General features: G+C 40.2%; 1 protein-coding gene across 1 annotated transcript in view; it reads right to left on the bottom strand.

Annotated features, from left to right (window-relative positions):
- MACF1 (microtubule actin crosslinking factor 1) overlaps window positions 1-22609 on the bottom strand; it is a 240964-nt gene that overhangs the window by 91680 nt on the left and 126675 nt on the right. The window contains 9 exon segments of the mRNA XM_032613193.1: window positions 1906-2023; window positions 3921-4077; window positions 5324-5490; window positions 16248-16565; window positions 16946-17154; window positions 17958-18081; window positions 18336-18512; window positions 19300-19818; window positions 22059-22262. Of these exon segments, the coding sequence (XP_032469084.1) occupies window positions 1906-2023; window positions 3921-4077; window positions 5324-5490; window positions 16248-16565; window positions 16946-17154; window positions 17958-18081; window positions 18336-18512; window positions 19300-19818; window positions 22059-22262 (1993 nt within the window).

Genomic DNA, 22609 nt, shown 5'->3' with positions numbered 1-22609 from the left:
AGGCTGAGGTATATCTACTCAGAGCAGGCTCTCATCAGGGTAGAATTGTGTAGTAAGAGAATTCTTAACACTTCAGATTGTAAAGTGAACTTCTAAAAACATTTGCCATCATTTGCAACTATTTATCTGTGTGAAACGTATTTTCTGGATACAATGCAACCAAGGAAAAAATTGAGAAATAAATAATAAAGCTGTCATTCAAAAATTCTTTTTTCCAAATTTTCATATTCACTAATATAGCCTCAATATCATTTTTTAAAAATTAATTAATTTATTTTTGGCTGCATTGGGTCTTCGTTGCTGTGCATGGGCTTTCTCTAGTTGTGGCAAATGTGCTTCTCATTGTGGTGGTTTCTCTTGTTGCAGAGCACAGGCTCTAGGCGCACAGGCTTCAGGAGTTGTGGCACGTGGGCTCTAAAGCGCAGGCTCAGCAGTTGTGGCGCATGGGCTTAGTTGCTCTGTGGCATGTGGGATCTTCCCGGACCAGGGCTCAAACCCTTTTCCCCTGCATTGGCAGGCAGATTCTTAACCACTGCGCCACCAGGGAAGTCCCGATAGCCTCAATATTCTCATTGATGAATTTCATAATAGATAAACGCTATAAATTCACTTATATTTTTATTTGTCTTATAGTTCTACATGAAATTTATTTTTAAAAAAATTACAGTACTGTAAAAAGTTCGAACAACCACTGATCTAGTCCAGAAGTCAGAAAACTTTAGTGCACCAGCCAAATCTGTCCCTCCGCCTGTTTCTGTATGTGAAGTTTTACTGGAACACAGCCACGCCCATTCATTTATATATTGTTTATGACTGCTCTTGTGCTACAATGGCAGAGACATGTAGTGTGACAGAGACCATATGGCCCACAAGCCTAAAATATTTACTCTATGGCCCTTTATAGAAAAAGTTTGCTGGGTGATGTCACACACTAATAAGTCAATGAACTTAGAAATTTAAGTGTTAGAATATAAAAATCACCAATTCTCTGAAATGTTGTCACTTCTAGATAGTTCCAAGACATCTTTAAACTTTAGGATACAATAGGAAAGTAGCCATTCTCAGGAGAAAAAAAGAAAGTAAACTTTGCCCTTACTATTTAAGTGACTATAGGAATGCATTAACATAGTCTGGTAATAAAACCTAGGAGATCCCAACTGACAACCAGCAAGTGACTGTGAGCTCAGAATGCCTTTTTTTTTTTTTTTTTTTTTTTTTGCGGTACGCAGGCCTCTCATTGTTGTGGCCTCTCCCGCTGCGGAGCACAGGCTCCGGGCGTGCAGGCTCAGCGGCCATGGCTCACGGGCCCATCCTCCCAGACCGGGGCACGAACCCGTGTCCCCTGCATCAGCAGGCGGACTCTCAACCACTGTGCCACCAGGGAAGCCCTCAGAATGCATTTTGTTTGCAAGACTTAATTTGTAGGCAGAGATAATTCATATAGTTGGGCACAATCGTTGTATGCACTTCTAAGAAGTGTGTCAGTTCCTGGTGTATCAATACTGACTCCTAAACACTTAGCCTCTCCCAAGATATCATGCTCATACCCTCCAGGGCTGACCCTAATTTAAAGTTAATGCATAGCCATCCATTCACATATTTAAAAGACAGAAATTCCTCAAGATGAAAAATCCTATTTTAATTCTTCTATGTTCATGTCACAGTTCTAAGTGGGCCAACTAGTCCCTTTACTTTTTCCCATCACAGGAAGGGGTTTTGCAAAATGGAGCAATGTTACAAAGGAAATGGGAAAACAGATCAGGTTGAGGGGAAGACTGCTTCATGAAGTATCCTTGGTTTTCATATCCAACCTTGATTCTAATGTTTATTCAATAAGCGGTCATCACCAAAGGGCAAAGGGAAGAATGATGTTTATTCACTACATTTTCAAGAGCCCACACTCACCTGTCTTGGCTTGAGAATCAGGTGCTGTGATCTCCATGATGAGATTTTCTAAAGAAGTACCTTTGCAATTGATTTCTTCTACCAACGTTCCCTTACTTGTCCAGTCATCTAGGAGACCCTGTTTAAAGAACAAATTAGCAAAATGTAGTATCTGGAGGCTTTCTCCTCATAAGTAGGGACACCTGTTCTACATACACTCCCTAAAGTTTTGATAAGCATTAAGCAATCATCCTCATTTATTCAGCCATTTCCAGAACTTGGTTTAGCCAGCCAAGATGTGGGAGAATGATATCCTGGAATATTCAGGCCCTTCCCATTCATTCATTCATTCATTCCTTCATCAAGCAAATATTTTTTGAGCACTTACTATAGGCCAGGCATTGTGCCAAACACTGGGGATACAAAATAGGCTTATGACACAGTTCCTAAAACCAAGAGCTCAGATTATCGATGGCATTATAATGTGATAGTGCTATTACAGAAATATGCACAGCCACTAGACTCTGAGAGCACAAAAGGAGACACATCAACTCTGCCTGGAGAGAGGTAAGATCGGAGTTAAGGTAAGCGTTTGACAGGTGGACAAAGGGAATACCGTGCTTGTAAAGAATATAAAGGAAATGGTAATTGGAGGGTAAAATGAGGAGCTAGGTATTGAGATGTAGAGAAACATACAGAATCATAGGCTACACTTGCCTTTTCAAGGGAATTTTATATTGGGTTTGAAGTCAGAGCTCAAACCGCCACAGAAAGCTGTTAGGAAACAATGGCATTTACTCTAAGACAAAAGTATCTGGTCATGTTGTCTCTAAGCTGGGAACTGCCTGCTACAGAAATAGAATTTTACTCTTTTCCAAGCTGGGACACCATCCTAGCCTTCAATCCTTTCCTCCATCCTGAATCTCCCTCACAATCTACTTAGTTTGCTTTCGACCTCAAGCTGCAAAGCAGCAGCAGAGAATGACATCGAGCCATGAACATCTGGCAAGCTCATGCTGCCCAGCTTCAAACTGAACCTTGCCAATTCAGAGTGTGTCAGTTCTTTTATTAGTCACTCTTGATTCCAAAGAGCCAGCAGTTCCCAAACTATGCACTGACTCACAGGATACTTTAAATTTTTGAGGGAAAAACAGTGACATCTGTTGGACACCATGTGAACAACTACTGTTAAGCTGTTTGGACCTGACCACTTAGGAAGTGAGGTTTTTCAGTTTTTTGGGTGTTTTTTTGGTTTTTGCCTTGAGATGCCATGAAAAATGTCTTGAAACACAAAGGGAACCATGAACTAAGAAATCAGGGAACCTCTGTCCTAGGGAACTCCCCACAGCAAATGCTCCTGGCACTCTCTCTGTGAAAGCTCTTCTCTTTCATCTATCCAAGATAAATCATGTTTTACTAAGAAAATAAGGACAAATGCATGGGCGTTAGTTGGAGACTGGTTTCAACAAAAATAAGAAACATGTTAGAGGTGCAAATAGAGCTGGATGACTATGAATCAAAATTAGGAGAGAAGGGATTCTGCAACAGATGGGAGAAAGGCTGATGCTACCCGTGCAGGTACATTCCAACCATGTGATTGTAACTTTTCCTTTATTAGTTGCGGAGAAATTCTCTCCTCAATTTTCTGATCACATATCTGGTCACTTGCTCACATATAATTGTCTAATTCTCAAACATACAATGAGAGTGTAATCTTCTCAAGACTGGACTCTGACAACTGTCTTTTTTATGACCTGCCACAGCATGACAGGCATCCCCAAGACAGCTGAAACTTTATAGATATCATTCCCAGATTACTTTTTTGGTTTTGGCTTTTAAATAGGAGATGTTTTGGTGCTCAGTGCTTGGGTAAGGGTAGGTTGGACTCACATGGAGAAAATGGAGGAACTGCTATTCTGATACACATGGATAACTTGGATTTCTCACACCATTTGCCCACCACAGGTGGAAATGAGTCCACACAAGATTCCAAACTGCTGTCCAGCCTGATTCCTGGAGAGACTCTGTTCACCTACCTTCAGGTGTTCAATCTGTTTTTCCAGCTCTTTAGTGCTCGTGAAAGTCTCTGTAGGTGGAATACTGCCTTCGGTTTCCTTCAGCCATTTCTGGAAAGTCCTAACCAGCTTCCGGAATTCATCTAATTGCTGCTGGCAAGATGATGCATCTTCCTCTCTGTCAACAGAGACAACTTGTTACTTGCCAGACTAAGCTTGTAAAGAAGTCAACGTGAACTTCAACTACATTCATTCTAGGACTCCAGGCATCAGTTTCCTAACAGGGCCTTTCCTTCTCACAATCTTTTCCATGGCAGCTTTGGCTAAACAACCACATATAATGTAGGAGAGCATCAAACTAAGGAATCTGTTGCCCTTGTTTGGACATTTCTGGGGAAAGGAGTCTTCAATCTTACTCTAGGCTAAAGTGAAAATGAGAAAAACTAAAGGGAGCCTGCTATTTAGGTACTACGATACAATGGAAAGAATGCAGGCTTTGGATCTCAAGGCCAGCTCTGCTACTTTTTAGGTATTTGACTCTTTCAAGGCCCAATTCAAATGCTAATTCCTTTAACAAGGAAGATGCCAAAATTGAGGCTCAGAGAAGTTAGGCTAAGCATACCAATGAGTAAAATAAATCAAGGAGAAAGGAGAATTCAATTCTGAAATTAAGTTTTGGAAATGGTCACATCTATTAGACTTCAAGCCAGAGATCCTGGCTCTTTATATAGCTAAATAGCCCTCAGCTGAGGGCAAGAAAAACAAAGCCTTCGTGGCCTGTGTCCTGTCCCCTTCACCTGCACTAAATAAGCGCTGAGCAACTGCTTTCCCCTAGTCACTAAAGCCATCATCTGCTAAATCGAGACATTTATGGCTAAACCAAGAGAAGTCTTATCAAGCTTTTAAACCCACATGAGGCTTTCTAATGGAGGAATTATGGCTTTTCAACTGTGAGCTAATAACCTGAAATCATCTACCTTTGTTGTGTATTCCCATGTTTGCCTTAAAAGAAGAATCCAGAAACTCCTCCGAAACAGCAACTTAAATGTGGTCAAAACAAGCAGTGTGAGTTCCAATATAATCCTTAATTATGTCTGGGAAGTCTCTTCCAATTTTTCTCATTATTTCAAATCCAACTTGCTGCCCCAAATTTGGTCCAGGTGACCTGGACTTTTGATTGTACTGAGGGGGAACTGAATCCCATTACTGAGAAGGAACTCACTATTTACTAACTGAAAGACCACTAAGCATTCAGTAGACTGAATAGCTTTGTCTGAAAGAGGCACTTTCCAATCTCCTACGGCTCAGTAGCAGAATTTTGATGCCATCTTTTCTGGTGAAGAAGGAAGGAAGAGAAAGTCATTTCATTCAAAAGCAAGAAAAAATTAGCTCCATGACACTGATCCATACATATGAAAACTCACCTTTCTTTAACTGTCTTCTGTAGCTCTGTGAAGTCCTTTTTGAGGTTCTGTACCCTGTCCTGGTGCTGGGACAGGTCCAGGGCAAAGCCACAGGAGCTCAGGTCAGTGACCAGGTACTCAAGAGTGTCCAGGTTCTCCTGTTGGTCTTCCATTTCCAAATTGAGCTCCTGTCAAGGAAACAAGGAAATGTATTCAATCCTCTGGTCCTTGTAAATAATGACTCTAAAGAATGAAAGATATCTAGATTAAAGCTGGGGCATGTTCTCCCTTACTTGTAGAAAAAGAGGGAACAAGAAAAGAGGCATGGGGCTTCCCTGGTGGCACAGTGGTTGAGAGTCCGCCTGCTGATGCAGGGGACGCGGGTTCGTGCCCCGGTCCGGGAGGATCCCACATGCCGCGGAGCGGCTGGGCCCGTGAGCCATGGCCGCTGGGTCTGCGTGTCCGGAGCCTGTGCTCCGCGGCGAGAGAGGTCACAGCAGTGAGAGGCCCGCATATTGCAAAACACGAAAAAAAACAAAAACAAAAACAAAAAAGAAAAGAGGCATGTTCACCGGGTCAACTGCTAGATCAAAACATTAAATATGTAGGATTTCTCCAATCCACCTGAGAGTGGCTGGAAATTACAAAGGAGTCTTATCTCCTTTAAACAAATCTTTAAAAATTCCAGAGGCAGCATGAGAGAATAAAAAGAATGGAAGTTTCTGGAGTACAACAGACCTGAAAATCAATCATGGCTTTGCCCTTTACTAGCTTGTGATCTTAAGCTACTGAACTTCTCTAAGCTTCTGCAGTCTGTCTCTTCTTTAAAACAGGCAAACACACTCTTCACTATTATTTAACACTGTATTGACAATATTAGCCAATGCAATTAGGTAGGAGAAGACAATTTGTGGCATAAGAATTTGAGGAGGTACAACTATACTTGCAGATTACATGAAAGTATATTTGTAAAACCTCAGAGAATCAACAATACAACCAAATTGAACAGTGAAGTAATCCAATAAGCAAGAATATAAAATCAACATATAAAAATCAAGAATAATATAATAGCAACACAAAACGTACAATTTTAGGAACAGTACAAAACCTTTATGAATAAAACTTTGACTTCTGAAAGACATGAAAGCAGACCTGGAAAAAAAGGAAAGATGTCCATAAAGCTATGGATGTATGTGTATGTATGCATCTATGTGTGCATATATGCATGTGTAAATGAGTAAAGTAATGTGAGCCAAACAAATATACCAACTCTTTTCTCTAGGACTGATAAAGTTGATTCTAATGTTCATATGGAAAAATAAATGTACAATTATAGCTATGAGAAATCCTGAAAAAGAAAAAAAAAGAAATAAGGGAGATTAGCCTTACCAGATAGTAAAACATACCCAGAAAGCCTCTGGAATTAAAAATAGTATGCTATTCTTAATGAATAGAAAGACCAGTGAAATAGAATAGAAAATCAAGAAATAAACTTCAATACATAAGACATTTTGTATGTGATAAAGACAGATTCTCAAATCACTGGGGTAAAGATAGACTTTTCAAATAAATGATATTAGGAATAACTATATAGAACTTTGAAAAAAGATGAACTTGAATTCATAGCTCATACTATACCTCACAATAAACTTAAATTGTTAAAGTATTCAAATGTAAAAGAAAAAAGGAAACCATTGGGTAAATTCCATCATAACCTGGGTGTGGCAAAAGGCTTTCAAACTATGACTAAAATTACAACTTCAATGAAAGAGTGATATCTCTGGTTTCAAGCTATACTACAAAGTTACAGTAATCACAACAGTATAGTTATACTACAAAGTTACAGTAATCACAACAGTATAGTACTGGCACAAAAACAGACATATACATCAATGGAACAGAACAGAAACCCCAGAATATAAATCTAAATGGATAAAGAAGATCTCTCTCTCTCTCTCTCTCTCTCTCACACACACACACACAGACAATGGAATATTACTCAGCCATAAAAAGCATGAAATCTTGCCATCTGTGACAACATGGATAGATCTAGAGTATATCATGCTAAGTGAAATAAGTCAGAGAAAGACAAATACTGTTGATCTCATACTTGAAATCTCAAAAACAAAACAAATGAACGAACAAACAAACAAAAACATACTCAACACACTCATAAATACAGAGAACAAACAGGTGGTTGTTAGAGGGAAGAAGGTTAGGAGAATGGGTGAAATAGGTGAAGGGAATTAAGAGTTGCAAACTTCCAGTTATAAAATAAATTTAAGTCATGGGGATGTAATATACAGCATAAGGAACATGGTCAATAACACTGTAATAACTCTGAATGGGGACAGATGGTTGCTAGCCTTACCATGGTAATCATTTCATTATGTATTTAAATGTTGAGTCACTATGTTGTACACCTGAAACTAACATAATATTGTATGTCAACTATATTTCAGTTTAAAAAAAGTGATAAAATCTATTGTGTAAAAATTTTTTTAAAAAAACAAATTTTATATGGCCAAAAACACCATAAGCAATGTCAAAAGGCAAAGGACAAACTGTGAGAAAATATTTCCAACATGTTATAAAGGACTAATTTCCCTAATACAGAACTCTTGTAAGTTGAAAGAAAAAAAAGATCAAACTCTTGACAGACGAGAGCAAAATACATGAACCAATGATTTACAAATAAATGTCTCTTAAATGTATAAAAATATATTCAATTTAGAGAAGAAATAAAAAATTAAAACCACATTGAGATATGTTTTATTAATCAGATTAGCAAAAACTCAAATGCTTGACAATACATTCTATTGGTGAGGCTGCAGGGGAAATACATAGTACTGTCATACACTTCTGCTAGGGATGCAAAACGGGGAAATCCTCATGGAGGGAACTTGGCTACATCTAACAAAACCACACAACCGTTTACCCTCTGATGCAACAATTCCACTCTAGGAATTACTCTGAAGATACACTTCCAATAATACAGGGAAAAAACACAGAATTATTCACTACAGTGTCATTTTTAATAGCACAATTTTGGAAATAACCAGAACAAGAGTCTGGTGGAATAAACTACGGTTCATCCTCAAAATGAATGTATAGTTTAAAAACAACAAAAAAAGAGGAGGATATCTATGAATTAAGTGATTTCTAAGACATATTAAGTATAAAAGGAAAGTGCAAAAGATTATGTATCGTACCCCCTTTTGTGTAACGAAGAATTGGAAATGGTGTGTTTATTTTGGAAAAAATAAATAGAAATAATAAATGTGAAATCCACTACCTCTGGGGGTGAATGGGATAGAAGACACATGGAAGAGAGTGAGAGTATATCCTTATTCACTTTCCTACAGCCTGAATATAACTTTTTGAAAAGTTTTGACTTTTGAGCTATCTTTTTCTTTTTGAAATTTGAATTTTATGTTTTTAGACAGCAGGTTCTTATTAGTTATCCATTTTATACATATTAGTGTATATATGTCAATCCCAATCTCCCAATTCATCACACCACCACCACCCCCTGCCACTTTCCCCCTGGTGTCCATACGTTTGTTCTCTATACCTGTGTTTCAATTTCTGCCCTGCAAACCAGTTCATCTGTACCATTTTTCTAGATTCCACATATATGTGTTAATATACGATATTTGTTTTTCTGTTTCTGACTTACTTCACTCTGTACAACAGTCTCTAGATCCACCCATATCTCTACAAATGACCCAATTTTGTTCCTTTTTATGGCTGAGTAATATTCCATTGTATATATGTACCACATCTTCTTTATCCATTTGTCTGTTGATGGGCATTTAGGTTGCTTCCATGACCTGGCTACTGTAAATAGTGCTGCAATAAACATTGGGGTGCATGTGTCTTTTTGAATAATGGTTTTCTCTGGGTATATGCCCAGTAGTGGGACTGCTGGGTCATATGGTAATTTTATTTTTAGTTTTTTAAGGAACCTCCACACCGTTCTCCAGAGTGGCTGTATCAATTTACATTCCCACCAACAGTACAAGAGGGTTCCCTTTTCTCCACACCCTCTCCAGCATTTGTTGTTTGTAGATTTTCTGATGATGCCCATTCTAACTGGTGTGAGGTGATACCTCACTGTAGTTTTGATTTGCATTTCTCTAATAATTAGTGATGTTGAGCAGCTTTTCATGTGCTTCTTGGCCATCTGTATGTCTTCTCTGGAGAAATTTAGGTCTTCTGCCCAGTTTTGGATTGGGTTGTTTGTTTCCTTAATATTGAGCTGCGAGAGCTGTTTATGTATTTTGGAGATTAATCCTTTGTCCGTTGATTCGTTTGCAAGTATTTTCTCCCATTCTGAGGGTTGTCTTTTCATCTTGTTTATGGTTTCCTTTGCTGTGCAAAAGCTCTGAAGTTTCATTAGGTCCCATTTGTTTATTTTTGTTTTTATTTCCATTCCTCTAGGAGGTGGGTCAAAAAGGATCTTGCTGTGATTTATGTCATAGAGTGTTCTTCCTATGTTTTCCTATAAGAGTTTTATAGTGTCCGGTCTTACATTTAAGTCTCTAATCCATTTTGAGTTTATTTTTGTGTATGGTGTTAGGGAGTGTTCTAATTTCATTCTTTTACATGTAGCTCTCCAGTTTTCCCAGCACCACTTATTGAACAGATTGTCTTTTCTCCATTGTATATCCTTGCCTCCTTTGTCATAGGTTAGTTGACCATAGGTGCGTGGGTTTATCTACACTTTCTATCCTGTTCCACTGATCTATATTTGTTTTTGTGCCAGTACCATATTGTCTTGATTCCTGTAGCTTTGTAGTACAGTCTGAAGTCAGGAAGTCTGATTCCTCCAGCTCGATTTTTTTCCCTCAAGACTGTTTCCGCTATTTGGGGTCTTTTGTGTCTCCATACAAATTGTAAGATTTTTTTGGTCTAGCTCTGTAAAAAATGCCATTGGTAATTTGATAGAAATTGCATTGAATCTGTAGACTGCTTTGGGTAGTACGGTCATTTTCACAATATTGATTCTTCCAATCCAAGGACATGGTATATCTCTCCATCTGTTGGTATCATCTTTAATTTCTTTCATCAGTGTCTTATAGTTTTCTGCATACAGGTCTTTTGTCTCCCTAGGTAGGTTTATTCTTAGGTATTTTATGCTTTTTGTTGCAGTGGTAAGTGGGAGTGTTTCCTTAATTTCTCTTTCAGATTTTTCATCATTAGTGTATAGGAATGCAAGAGATTTCTGTGCATTAATTTTGTATCCTGCTACTTTACCACATTCATTGATTAGCTCTAGTAGTTTTCTGGTGGCATCTTTAGGATTCTCTATGTATAGTATCATGTCATCTGCAAACACTGACAGTTTTACTTCTTCTTTTCCAATTTGTATTCCTTTTATTTCTTTTCCTCCTCTGATTGCTGTGGCTAGGACTTCCAAAACTCTGTTTAATAATAGTGGCGAGAGTAGACATCCTTGTCTTGTTCCTGAACTTAGAGGAAATGCTTCCTGTTTTTCACCATTGAGAATGATGTTTGCTGTGGGTTTGTCATATATGGCCTTTATTACGTTGAGGTAGGTTCCCTCTATGTCCACTTTCTGGAGAGTTTTTATCATAAATGGGTGTTGAATATTGTTAAAAGCTTTTTCTGCATCTATTGAGATGATCATATGGTTCTTCTTCTTCAATTTGTTAATATGGTGTTATCACATTGATTGATTTGCATATATTGAAGAATCCTTGCATCCCTGGGATAAATCCCGCTTAATCATGGTGTATGATCCTTCTAGTGTGTTGTTGGATTCTGTTTGGTAGTATTTTGTTGAGGATTTTTGCACCTATATTCATCAGTGATATTGGTCTGTAATTTTCTTTTTTTTGTAGTATCTTTGTGTGGTTTTGGTATCAGGGTGACGGTGGCCTCATAGAATGAGTTTGGGAGTGTTCCTTCCTCTGTAATTTTTTGGAAGAGTTTGAGGAGGATGGGTGTTAGCTTTTCTCCATATGTTTGATAGAATTCACCTGTGAAGCCTCTGGTCCTGGACTTTTGGTTGTCGGAAGATTTTTAATCAGTTTCAATTTTACTTGTGATTGGTCTGTTCATATTTTCTATTTCTTCCTGGTTGAGTCTTCGAAGGCTATACCTTTCTATGAATTTGTCCATTTCTTTCAGGGTGTCCACTATATTGGCATAGAGTTGCTTGTAGTAGTCTCTTAGGATGCTTTGTATTTCTGTGGTGTCTGTTGTAACTTCTCCTTTTTCATTTCTAATTTTATTGATTTGAGTCCTCTCCCTCTTTTTCTTGATGAGTCTGGCTAATGGTTTATCAATTTTGTTTATCTTCTCAAAGAACCAGATTTTAGTTTTATTGATCTTTGCAATTGTTTTCTTTGTTTCTATTTCATTTATTTCTCCTCTGATCTTTATGATTTCTTTCCTTCTACTAACTTTGGATTTTGTTTGTTCTTTCTCTAGTTCCTTTAGGTGTAAAGTTAGATTATTTGAGATGTTTGTTGTTTCTTGAGGTAGGCTTGTAATGCTATAAACTTCCCTCTTAGAACTGCTTTTGCTGCATCTCATAGGTTTTGGATCGTCGTGTTTTCATTGTCATTTGTCTCTAGGTATTTTTTTATTTCTTCCGTGATCTTTTGGTTCTTTAGTAACGTATTGTTTAGCCTCCATGTGTTTGTGTTTTTTACGTTTTTTTCCCCTGTAATTGATTTCTAGTCTCATAGCGTTGTGGTCAGAAAAGATGCTTGACATGATTTCAATTTTCTTAAATTTACTGAGGCTTCATTTGTGACCCAAGATGTGATCCGTCCTGGAGAATGTTCTGTGCGCACTTGAGAAGAAAGTGTAATCTGCTGTTTTTGGATGGAATGTCCTATAAATATCAATTAAATCTATATGGTGTATTGTGTCATTTAAAGCTTGTGTTTCCTTATTAACTTTCTGTTTGAATGATTTGTCCATTGGTGTAAGTGAGGTGTTAAAGTCCCCCACTATTATTTTGTTACTGTTGATTTCCTCTTTTATAGCTGTTAGCAGTTGCCTTATGTATTGAGGTGCTCCTATGCTGGGAGCATATATATTTATAATTGTTATATCTTCTTCTTCGATTGATCCCTTGATCATTATGCAGTGTCCTTCCTTGTCTCTTGTAACATTCTTTATTTTAAAGTCTCTTTTACCTGCTTGAGTATTGCTACTCCAGCTTTCTTTTGATTTCCATTTGCATGGAATATCTTTTTCCATCCCCTCACTTTCAGTCTGTATGTGTCCCTAGGTCTGAAGTGGGTCTCTTGTAGACAGCATAAATATAGGTCTTGTTTTTGTATCCATTCAACAAGTCTGTGTCTTTTGGTTGGAGCATTTAATCCATTCACATAAAGGTAATTATCGATATGTATGTTCCTAGTACCACTTTCTTAATTGTTATGCATTTGTTTTTGTAGGTCCTTTTCTTCTCTTGTGTTTCCCACTTAGAGAAGTTCCTTTAGCCTTTGTTGTAGAGCTGGTTTGGTGGTGCTGAATTCTCTTAGCTTTTGCTTGTCTGTAAAGCTTTTGATTTCTCCATAGAATGTGAATGAGATCCTTGCCGGGTAAAGTAATCTTGGTTGTAGGTTCTTCCCTTTCATCACTTTAAATATGTCATGCCACTCCCTTCTGGCTTGTAGAGTTTCTGCTGAGAAATCAGCTGTTCACCTTATGGGTGTTCCCTTGCATGTTATTTGTCATTTTTCCCTTGCTGCTTTCAATAAGTTTTCTTTGACTTTTATTTTTGCCAATTTGGTTACTATGTGTCTCGGAGTGTTTCTCCTTGTGTTTATCCTATATGGGACTCTCTGCGCTTCCTGGACATGGGTGGCTATTTCCCTTCCCATGTTAGGGAAGTTTTCGACTATAATCTCTTCAAATATTTTCTCTGGTCCTTTCTCTCTCTTTTCTCCTCCTGGGAACCCTATAATGAGAATGTTGTTGCGTTTAATATTGTCCCAGAGGTCTCTTAGGCTGTCTTCATTTCTTTTCATTCTTTTTTCTTTATTCTGTTCCACAGCAGTGAATTCCACCATTCTGTCTTTTAGGTCACTTATCCATTCTTCTGCCTCAGTTATTCTGCTATTGATTCCTTCTAGTGTAGTTTTCATTTCAGTTATCGTATTGTTCATCTCTGTTTGTTTGTTCTTTAATTCTTCTAGGTCTTTTTTACACATTTCTTGCATCTTCTTGATCTTTACCTCCATTCTTTTTCCGAGGTCCTGGATCATCTTCACTAACATTATTCTGAATTCTTTTCCTGGAAGGTTGCCTATCTCCACTTCATTTAGTTGTTTTTCTGTGGTTTTATCTTGTTCCTTTGTCTGGTACATAGCCTTCTGCCTTTTCATCTTGTCTATCTTTCTGTGAATGTGGTTTTTGTTCCACAGGCTGCAGGACTGTACTTCTTTTTGCTTCTGCTGTCTGCCCTCTGGTGGATGAGGCTATCTAAGAGGCTTGTGCAAGTTTCCTGATGGGAGGGACTGGTGGTGGGTAGAGCTGGGTGTTGCTCTGGTGGGCAGAGCTCAGTAAAACTTTAATCCACTTGTCTGCTGATGGGTGGGGCTGGGTTCCCTTCCTGTTGGTTGTTTGGCCTGAGGTGACCCAACACTGGAGCCTACCTGGGCTCTTTGGTGGGGCTAATGGCAGACTCTGGGAGGGCTCACGCCAAGGAGTACCTCCCAGAACTTCTGCTGCTGGTGAGACACAGCCACCCCCCTCCTCTTCAGGAGACCCTCCAACACTAGCAGGTAGGTCTGGTTCAGTCTCCTATGGGGTCACTGCTCCTTTCCCTGGGTCCCGATGCACACACTACTTTGTGTGTGCCCTCCAAGAGTGGAGTCTCTGTTTCCCCCAGTCCTGTCTAATTCCTGTAATCAAATCCCACTAGCTGTCAAGGTCTGATGCTCCAGGAATTCCTCCCCCGTTGCCAGACCCCCAGGTTGGGAAGCCTGACGTGGGGCTCAGAACCTTCACTCCAGTGGGTGGACTTCTGTGGTGTAAGTGTTCTCCGGTTTGTGAGTCACCCACCCAGCAGTTATGGGATTTGATTTTATTGTGATTGCACCCCTCCTACCGTCTCACTGCGGCTTCTCCTTTGTCACTGGATGTGGGGTATCTTGTTTGGTGAGTTCCAGTGTCTTCCTGTCGATGACTGTTTAGCAGTTAGTTGTGATTCCAGTGCTCTCACAAGAGGGAGTGAGAGCACGTCCTTCTACTACGCCATCCTGAACCAATCTCCAACCTCCGATACTTTTTAATTCCCAAAATAGTTTTTTCAAGGTAGATATTATTATTCCATGAGACTTTAGTCAACTGTTGATCCTTTAGAAAGCAGTCTTGGAAAATCTGAGCTTTCTTAATGTTTCACATATTTAAAAATAAAACTTTACAAAGAAAAATAAAATCCTGGAGTTGAATACAAATAGAAACAAAGAAAGCTAATTATGTAAGAAATTACAGGGAAAAAAAAATTCAGGTAACTTTGAACATAGTATACAGTAGGTCAGAGTCTCAGGACAAACAGAAATCTAAAGAAATCTTGAATTTTACTTAGTAGGTTTGTTATTGGTAGAAATAATAGTGTAATTCCAAAGTGGTCTTATTGTAGGATATAGCAAATAATATATTAAGTTGTTGGAAACGAGGGTTCTCCCTGTGGGCAGAGGAAGATACAAATAGAGAATAGAGGGAGAATCCTATGGTGTTGAGTTGGAGCTGGATTATCAGTATGAATACATGATATAAAAAACTTTCAAGATTTCCTAATCCTATCCACATAAAGGACCTAGAAGCAATGACACCCTAATGGCTCATCTAGTTATCTGGATTTTGATATCTAATTACACTTCCCCAGTAGAAATAGGGCTCCTTGGAGAAACAGGTGATTTCAGGTATGGGACAGGGAAAGTACGAGGTGACCATGACACATCTTATTGTGCCAGAAAGTAAGAGAGTGCTCATATACTGGTAGGGACATGTCAGAAAGACCAGGAGACAGCTTAAAGGGGCACCCACTGACCAAATTTGAAAACGTTTGAGCATAAAAAAGAACAATGATGATAATGAAAATGGAAGCCCATAGTGATACTCTTTTATATATTTATAAAGAGAGAAAAAACAGCAATTGGTGGATCCAGGTGAAAAGTATACTGATGTTTATTGTGCTGTTCCTTTTACTTTTCTGTAAGTTTAAAAAATTTCAAAACAAAAAGCAAAAAGTTAGGAGAGCAAATCAAACAAAACAATGAGATTGCAGTACAATACGGAAAATGTTAGATAGTTGGATAAACCCAAGGCAGCGATGTGAGAATACAACAATGTTGAGGTACTACAGGTGGGAATGTGGGCAGGTGCAGCCATTCTGGAGCTCAAGTTAGCTACTACTTGGTCAAATTAAGTACAGGCAGGTACTATGACCCAGCAATTCTGTTCCTGGATATACAGCTATATCTACGGGAGGTAATAACTCTTCACCAAAGATTTTCAGCTCTGCACCTACTAGATATATGGTAGGATTACATTTCTCCACCCCCTTGAAAGTCAGCTATGGTCATGTGAAACTTGCTTTGACTAATAAAATGTAAATGGATATGATATGTCCTCTTCCCCTTGCAGTAGTAATCGTGAAAACGTATGTCAGGATGAAGTTTCCATCAACTTGAAAGACTGAGTGACCTTGATGAGCTAAGTATTCCTGCTGATGTGGGTTGAACATGTAATATGAGTGAAAAATAAATCTAGTTGGTGTTTTTAAAAAATGAACAAATAATATCTAGCTTACAGGATGGCTGTGAGAATTCTTTAAGACAATGCAGGTAAAGTTTCCAGTACATTGACTGACATATTATGTGTTCAGTAAATATATTTTTTTCCTTGCCTTTCTTTCCCCTTTATTCTGCCCATCTGGCAGATATATCCTTACCTGGATCTGTTGGAAGAAATGTGCAATATCTTGATCTGGCTGATTCCCAGAGGCCAGCAACCGACTTTTGTTTTCCATGAATCGCTGCAGCTTATCAGAGAGATGCTCAAACATCTCTGCCTGGGGCAGAAGCTTCTTTAGGGAGCTCTCCTTTTCTTGCTGCTGTAGCCGGAGCTGTTCGAAGCGCTGGCTCACCTCGGCCAGTTTGCCCTGCAGCACTGCGGCCGAGTTGCTGTCTGCTGTCTTCATGAATCGGGTCACCATCTCACGTGTGGCCTCCAAGCTGCTCTTCTGCCGAGCAATGTCCTGCTTCAATTTCTGTCATCAAGAACACGTCTGTCAGCTCCTGGCTCACTTATTCCAGGATATCTGAGCCACAAACTAATAAGCTTCTAGTAACTACATGCTCACCTCCTCAAGGAAGGTTGGAGGATTGCAACTGAAACTTCAGAATACCATCAATACCCTTAGTTCTCCACCCCATGTGACCAGTGACTTTGCCATCACCACTTTTCCTCAAGCTTACCAATGGTTTGGAAATTGGGTACACAAACCTTTACATGGATTAGTCAACATTTCTAAGTCTTATTAGAAGATTAATGGAAATGAATTCTTTTCCTGATACTTTTTCAAAATGATATCATTATGGAACATGGCAAATATACCCTCTATGCTAACTCTTGGGGCACAGGTCTCACCATGTTAGTGGCCAGGGCCTCCTGTATGACTCCTGATGACAGCGGTGCCACCTTCTCCTCTTCCAGGTTATTTTCAACTTCACTGATGGACTGCAACAAGCTGTCCAGGCTTTCCTGGACACTCTGAGACTGGGCAATGGCTTTCTGCAGCAGAGCAGAGCGCTCTGCCAAGCTACTGGAGAGGCTTTGGAAATGGCTGAGTATGGAATCTGGAAATTCAAGGCCATGAGAAGAGAGAGTGGGGACAATTTTTGTGTTGCACTTTAAAAAGAAAACATATTTAAATTGTACATGTTAGTTATAATAACAACAGAAATCAAGACAAACAGAAAGAAAAATAAGCCTAAATACATCACTATTTGAACCAAATTCAAGAAGCATTATATATCTAGCACCTACTAAGTGCCAGAAATTGTGCTCGATGCTGAGGACTAAAGATTATTATGATAAAGTCTCTGCCTTCTACAAACCTTAAAACTCTAAAAGAGAGCATAGGTAGTGGAAGGCACATCAACTAACCACAATAATAAAATCATAAGTGCTATATTGGTACTAGGAGTACTGTACTAGAGAAACCCGAAGGAAGAATGATTAGTTCTTATCTTTTACTTCTTTTTGGGGGTCGGGGCGGGGGTGGTGTCAGGACTTTACAAAGGAAGTAACTTCCCGGTTACATGAGCAAGATTTCATCATGCATGGTAAGGACTCAATAAATGTTAGCAGCTAAGCAATAGGAAAAACTTCAGGGGTAAAGTAATGAGGAAATGACTTGGGAAAGGAAAGAAGTCGGGTGTGGCTAGAAGGCAAGTGCTTGGGGAAAAGAGGTTGAAGTCAGACCATGAAGGCCTCGTATGGTGTAAGAATAAAGTTCATTAGAGGGTGAGCTATTCGTGTTTATATCCACAGCCCCTAGCTAGCACCACAGATACTTGTACAACACAATGTGATATGTTACAGAACAGAGGCACATACTAGGAATTAGGGGAACACTCTGGCTATCGCTGCTTCATACCTGTAGTTTCCTGAACATGCTTGTGGTCTGGGGCTGGCTCCCCTTCAATTTCCATGAGGTCATGAGCTACCTTTTGGAGCTTTTCTACAGGTACTTGATGCTCAGCCAATTCCTCCTGCAACTGCTGCTTATCCATGAAAAAGGACAAAAGAAAACCATCACAGTGCATAATCAAAGCTGGTTCTAGGGCTTGAGAGCTACTGAGCAGCTTTATAGAATAAATTCTGTTTATCCATAGCCACAGACATCAGAATAAAGTTTTTAGGAATCATATGTTGTCCACGGCATCCCAACCACTGCCTTTAACCTATGCAAGCATTTGCTTCGCTTTGAAGCTACTCTAAGCCATGCAGCACAACAGCTTGTGTATTGGCTCACCTTTGTGGTCACAAGCTGCTGTTGCAGGACCCCAGGGTCAGAGGCAACAGTTTCTGAGAGGAGCTTCTCCACGTTGGCCTCACAAGCTTTCATCCAGGCCTGCAGGCTTTCGGCACTGCTCTGGAACTGCTGATACTGGCCTAGCAGCAAGTTCAGGTGAGCGCCCAGTCGTGTACACTGCGCCATAAGAAAAAAAAAAAGAAGGGAAAGCAGACTTAAGTGGGTCAGGCCAAGGGCAGCAGCTTCCCAGGCACAGTCCAAAGAGCTCTGGCTATGTTACAGGGAACTGACTGTAACTACAGTTAAGGTTAGTGTGGGCCCCCACAGATAGATGGTAGCAACAATTTTCTGTAAGTGGGGTCCTGACTGTTTGATCCATACTATCCACCTCCACTTTATTATATACCTGGGAAGATTTAGTTGTATGACAAGCCACCAAAGAAATATACATCAGGTTGCAGGCAAAGGTGGGGACTGAGAGGTACAAAATGTGTTCCTTTTGGGGGTGAAAGATGTTGGCAAAAAGCACAAAACAGGTAAGAAGAACTGACTGGATTCTATATCTTGGGAGCTAAAGGGAATTCTTTGATAGGGAGGAAGATAAGGGTTTACCCTAGATGTTCTGTCCAGTAATAAAGACTGTGTATTTGGTTTAAGTCTCCCTGTGCTCTGTCTCTTGGGAGGCCATGGCTGCTGGCCAGGACACAGGGAGGTGAGCACTTCTACCTTCACCACTGCAGTGAGACATACCCCTGGATATTGCTCAGATCAGGCATGAGCCCCTGGGCCTCTATATTTTGCAGTTTTTCAGAACTCATAAACACTCATTCTACCCATGGTCAATCTACAAATCAGCTTGTTCACTGTGTCTGAGGTTCTTATTGTAAGCCCCAGAAACCACCCACAGTTGTGTGAGGGCTGCCATGACTGTTACACCAGGGGCTGCCAGGAACCTCTCCTCTACCTTTGAATGGAGAGCACTGTATCTTTCTGTTGCATCCTTCAGCTTGTCCTTCACTAAGGTTCCAGTTGCTGATGGTTCTTTGCCTTCCTCAAGGCTGTTTTCTGTGTCCAAGACTTTCCGTCCTGAGATAGTCACAAATCTCAAGTCTCCTTTGTGGGAAATTACGTCCTCCGAGAAGCTCCCCTGTCGCTTGAGTAGGGCGGGAAGGGCCTCGGGGCTGCTGTCTCGCTTGTGCATGTTCTCCAGCTCTTTCTCGGACCGTTCCAGCCAGTTTTCAAACTCTCGATGATCCTGCAGAAACTTCTGCAGCTCATCCCGTAGTGTCTGCACCTGCTTCACTTCTGCCTCTGACCGGGCCAGGGAAGTCACATACTGCTCCTTTAGTTCTCCGAGCTTTTCTTGCAGCATCTGCTGCTCCTCGGGTGTGAGATTGTGGCCATGCTGGTCCAGGAAGGCCTGAGCAGACTGGGTGGCCAGGATGAAATTTTGCTGCTGCGACAGCAATTCTTGGTGACGAGCCTGGCAAAAATCCCCACAAACAAAGGACAATCAGTAGGGAAACCACAATAACTTGTTTATGTCTACAGCTAGAAGTAGGGAGAGATCTCAATAGGTCACTTTTCCAGCTGCTCAGAAATCATTAATATCTCTCACTCTCTATGCATTATGCCATCTACTAATCCCAGATGAACTGACTCATCTAGGATCTGACAGTTTTCATGTATTATCTCATAATACTCGTGCCACCATCTGTAGTGTAGGCCGACCATATGATTCCCATATCAAGGATGGGATAACTGAATACCAAAAAGGTGTTGTATGTCTTGACTAAGGTCATGCAGATAGTTAAGGGACAAACTGTGACTTGAACCTGACTCTCTTCATCACTAAACTACCCCAGATCTAACAGAAGGTACAAATGGCCAACTAAAACTACCCACACTGATGGAAGGAGACAGTAAGCTGCATAAGTCATACATATGACGGCATAAAAACTGCAAATGCTAAGCTGTGAAATGTGGCATTCACATATCCTTGAAGACTGTCCCTACTAGAAAAAATGTTGGAAAATTAATTCATTAAATAAACAATTTGTATATTAGTGAGAATAGACTGTATTTCTGGATAGTACAGGTAATCTGTACGTTTTATTTGTATGTGTTATGTCAAATATGTAGACATGTAGACCTTTTTTCTGTTTCAGTGGAACGTAAGTTCTTTTAGGACAGTTGTGGTTGCTTGGTTTTGTTCCTAAAATGTTCTTCCTGAGTCTAACAGAAGTCACTGGGAGCTCAGTAAGTGTTCTTAACTATCTATACTGTTTATGCAACTCCCTAGAGAAGGACAACAGCAACCTGATAGCTTCAGCTTCCGACGTTATCTCAGGGAAGCTGGGGTGACAAATATATCCTGCTCAAAGAGACAGTAAGGGACAGTACTACAGCTTGTCTGTATACTGCCCAGATGTCCCCACTCTCATCCACCCACAGGTAAGACAGTGTCCTTCCTAGATGGAGCTGCCAGCAAGCAGTATCCGGAAGCCCCTGTGACAGCAGGACCATTTCTGCTCTGTGCCAAGACTGCCATGGCTTTAGGGTACACACTACAATGGATCTTCCAAGCACAGAAGTAGCATGCAAGAGGCAGAAATCCTATGAATACAAAATAAGGCAATGGCCCACACAGGCTGTTCAACAGAAGCATGTCAGCTAAACCAGTTTTGTACGCTATAAAGGTATCACTAACGTATGTGATCTGTGTGTCTTCCAAGTTCCCTAAATACTCTTTCAATCATGTAATACAATATACCTGCATATATCAGTTAATGTCTTGGAGATGGTGGATCTGGCTGGTTCACTGGTTTATCTCCAATACCTGTCATGCATCAGGCCCTCAATATTTGCTGAATAAATAGATGAGTAGAGATGAGTAAGAAATAGTTTCCTAAGGGCAGCAGGGAACTATTAAAAGGGTTAAGCAGGGACACAGCATCTTTAAAAGATCACTTAATAGTGTGGGAATGGATTGGAGGGTAAAAGCCAAGAGTCAAGGAGACCAGAAGTTACATAACACAAGTGAGAGCTGATAGCAGTCTGAACTGCAATTAATATCTCGATGGAGATAAAAACGTGTGGATGATTTTAAAAGAGCTATAAGAAGCGTGGGGTTTGATGACTGATTCAATATGGGAGAGTGAGGGAAGGAAAGGAATCTAGGGTGATGTTTAGTCCAGGCAAGTAAGTGGGAATATAGGAAGGAGAACATGTTCAGTGGGGGAGGGGTACTTTAGAAAATAGGAGGTCTAGTTCTCAGGTTGAGGTGCCTGTGGTTCCAAGTTGCAAATAGGCAGATGGATTTATACACTGGTTTGAAGCTCAGAGCAGGCATCTGGGCTGGAGACAAATATATACATGAAAACCACTAGTACAAACGGGAAGTGAGGTGTCGTGGGTGGATGAGAATACCCAAGGAAAATATATTCTGAAAGACGAGAAGAGGCCTAGGCTACAACCTGGAAGCATATCAGTATTTCAAAAGCTGGCCAGAGGAAAGGGAGGAGGATTATCAGGGCAGATAGTGCTATGGAAACAAGGGAGAAACTATTTCAAGGGGAGTGGTCAAGACTGTCAAGGCTACTGAGAAATCAAAGAAGATATGAACTGAGAAGTGCTCACTGGACTTAGGGCAAGAGGTTATGGTGACTTGCCCAGGGCAGCAGAGATTCACCCAGCATTGTAAGAACAAGCTAACATGCTCACCTTCAACTTCTCACATTGCTTGTCCAGCGTCTCTGGGGCTTGGTTCACCCCCATGTGACCATCAGTGGTATCCAAGGCTCCTTTCTCCAGGTTACCTCCTGAGACCGGCTCCATCTGTCCACCCAATGATCCCACTGAAGTCAGCCAATCCAAGAGAGCATCGATCTTACTCCTGTTCTCTTCCAGTTCCTTTGCTGCTTTACTCTGAAAGCCACAGGGGGAGTCTAGTGAGAAGGCCTTAGATACTCAGCTATGAACCAAAGGTTAAGTAAAGGGGAAGACATTTAGGCTTAAAAAAAAAAAAAAAAAAGAAGAAGCAGCTCTAAGGCTGGGTATAAACAGTCTTTGCACCCACAGAGAAAAATAAGCATCTTCTAAATCTGTTGAAAAATAATTTAAAACAATCCCTAAATTTGATCTATATCTCACTGCTTTTAATAAAGGAGCAGGAGGGCGGCAAATCCCAGGATTTGAAAGGGCTTTGTCAAGAGATGATTTAGTCCTGGCACCTCCAAGCTTTATGGAATCCCTTCTAGGTACGCAGAAGTTAT

Source organism: Phocoena sinus, chromosome 1, assembly GCF_008692025.1.
Source record: "Phocoena sinus isolate mPhoSin1 chromosome 1, mPhoSin1.pri, whole genome shotgun sequence".
NCBI classification, from domain to species: Eukaryota; Metazoa; Chordata; class Mammalia; order Artiodactyla; family Phocoenidae; genus Phocoena; species Phocoena sinus.
The sequence above is the reverse complement of the archived record's forward strand: the minus strand, read 5'-3'. Positions and strand labels throughout refer to the sequence as shown.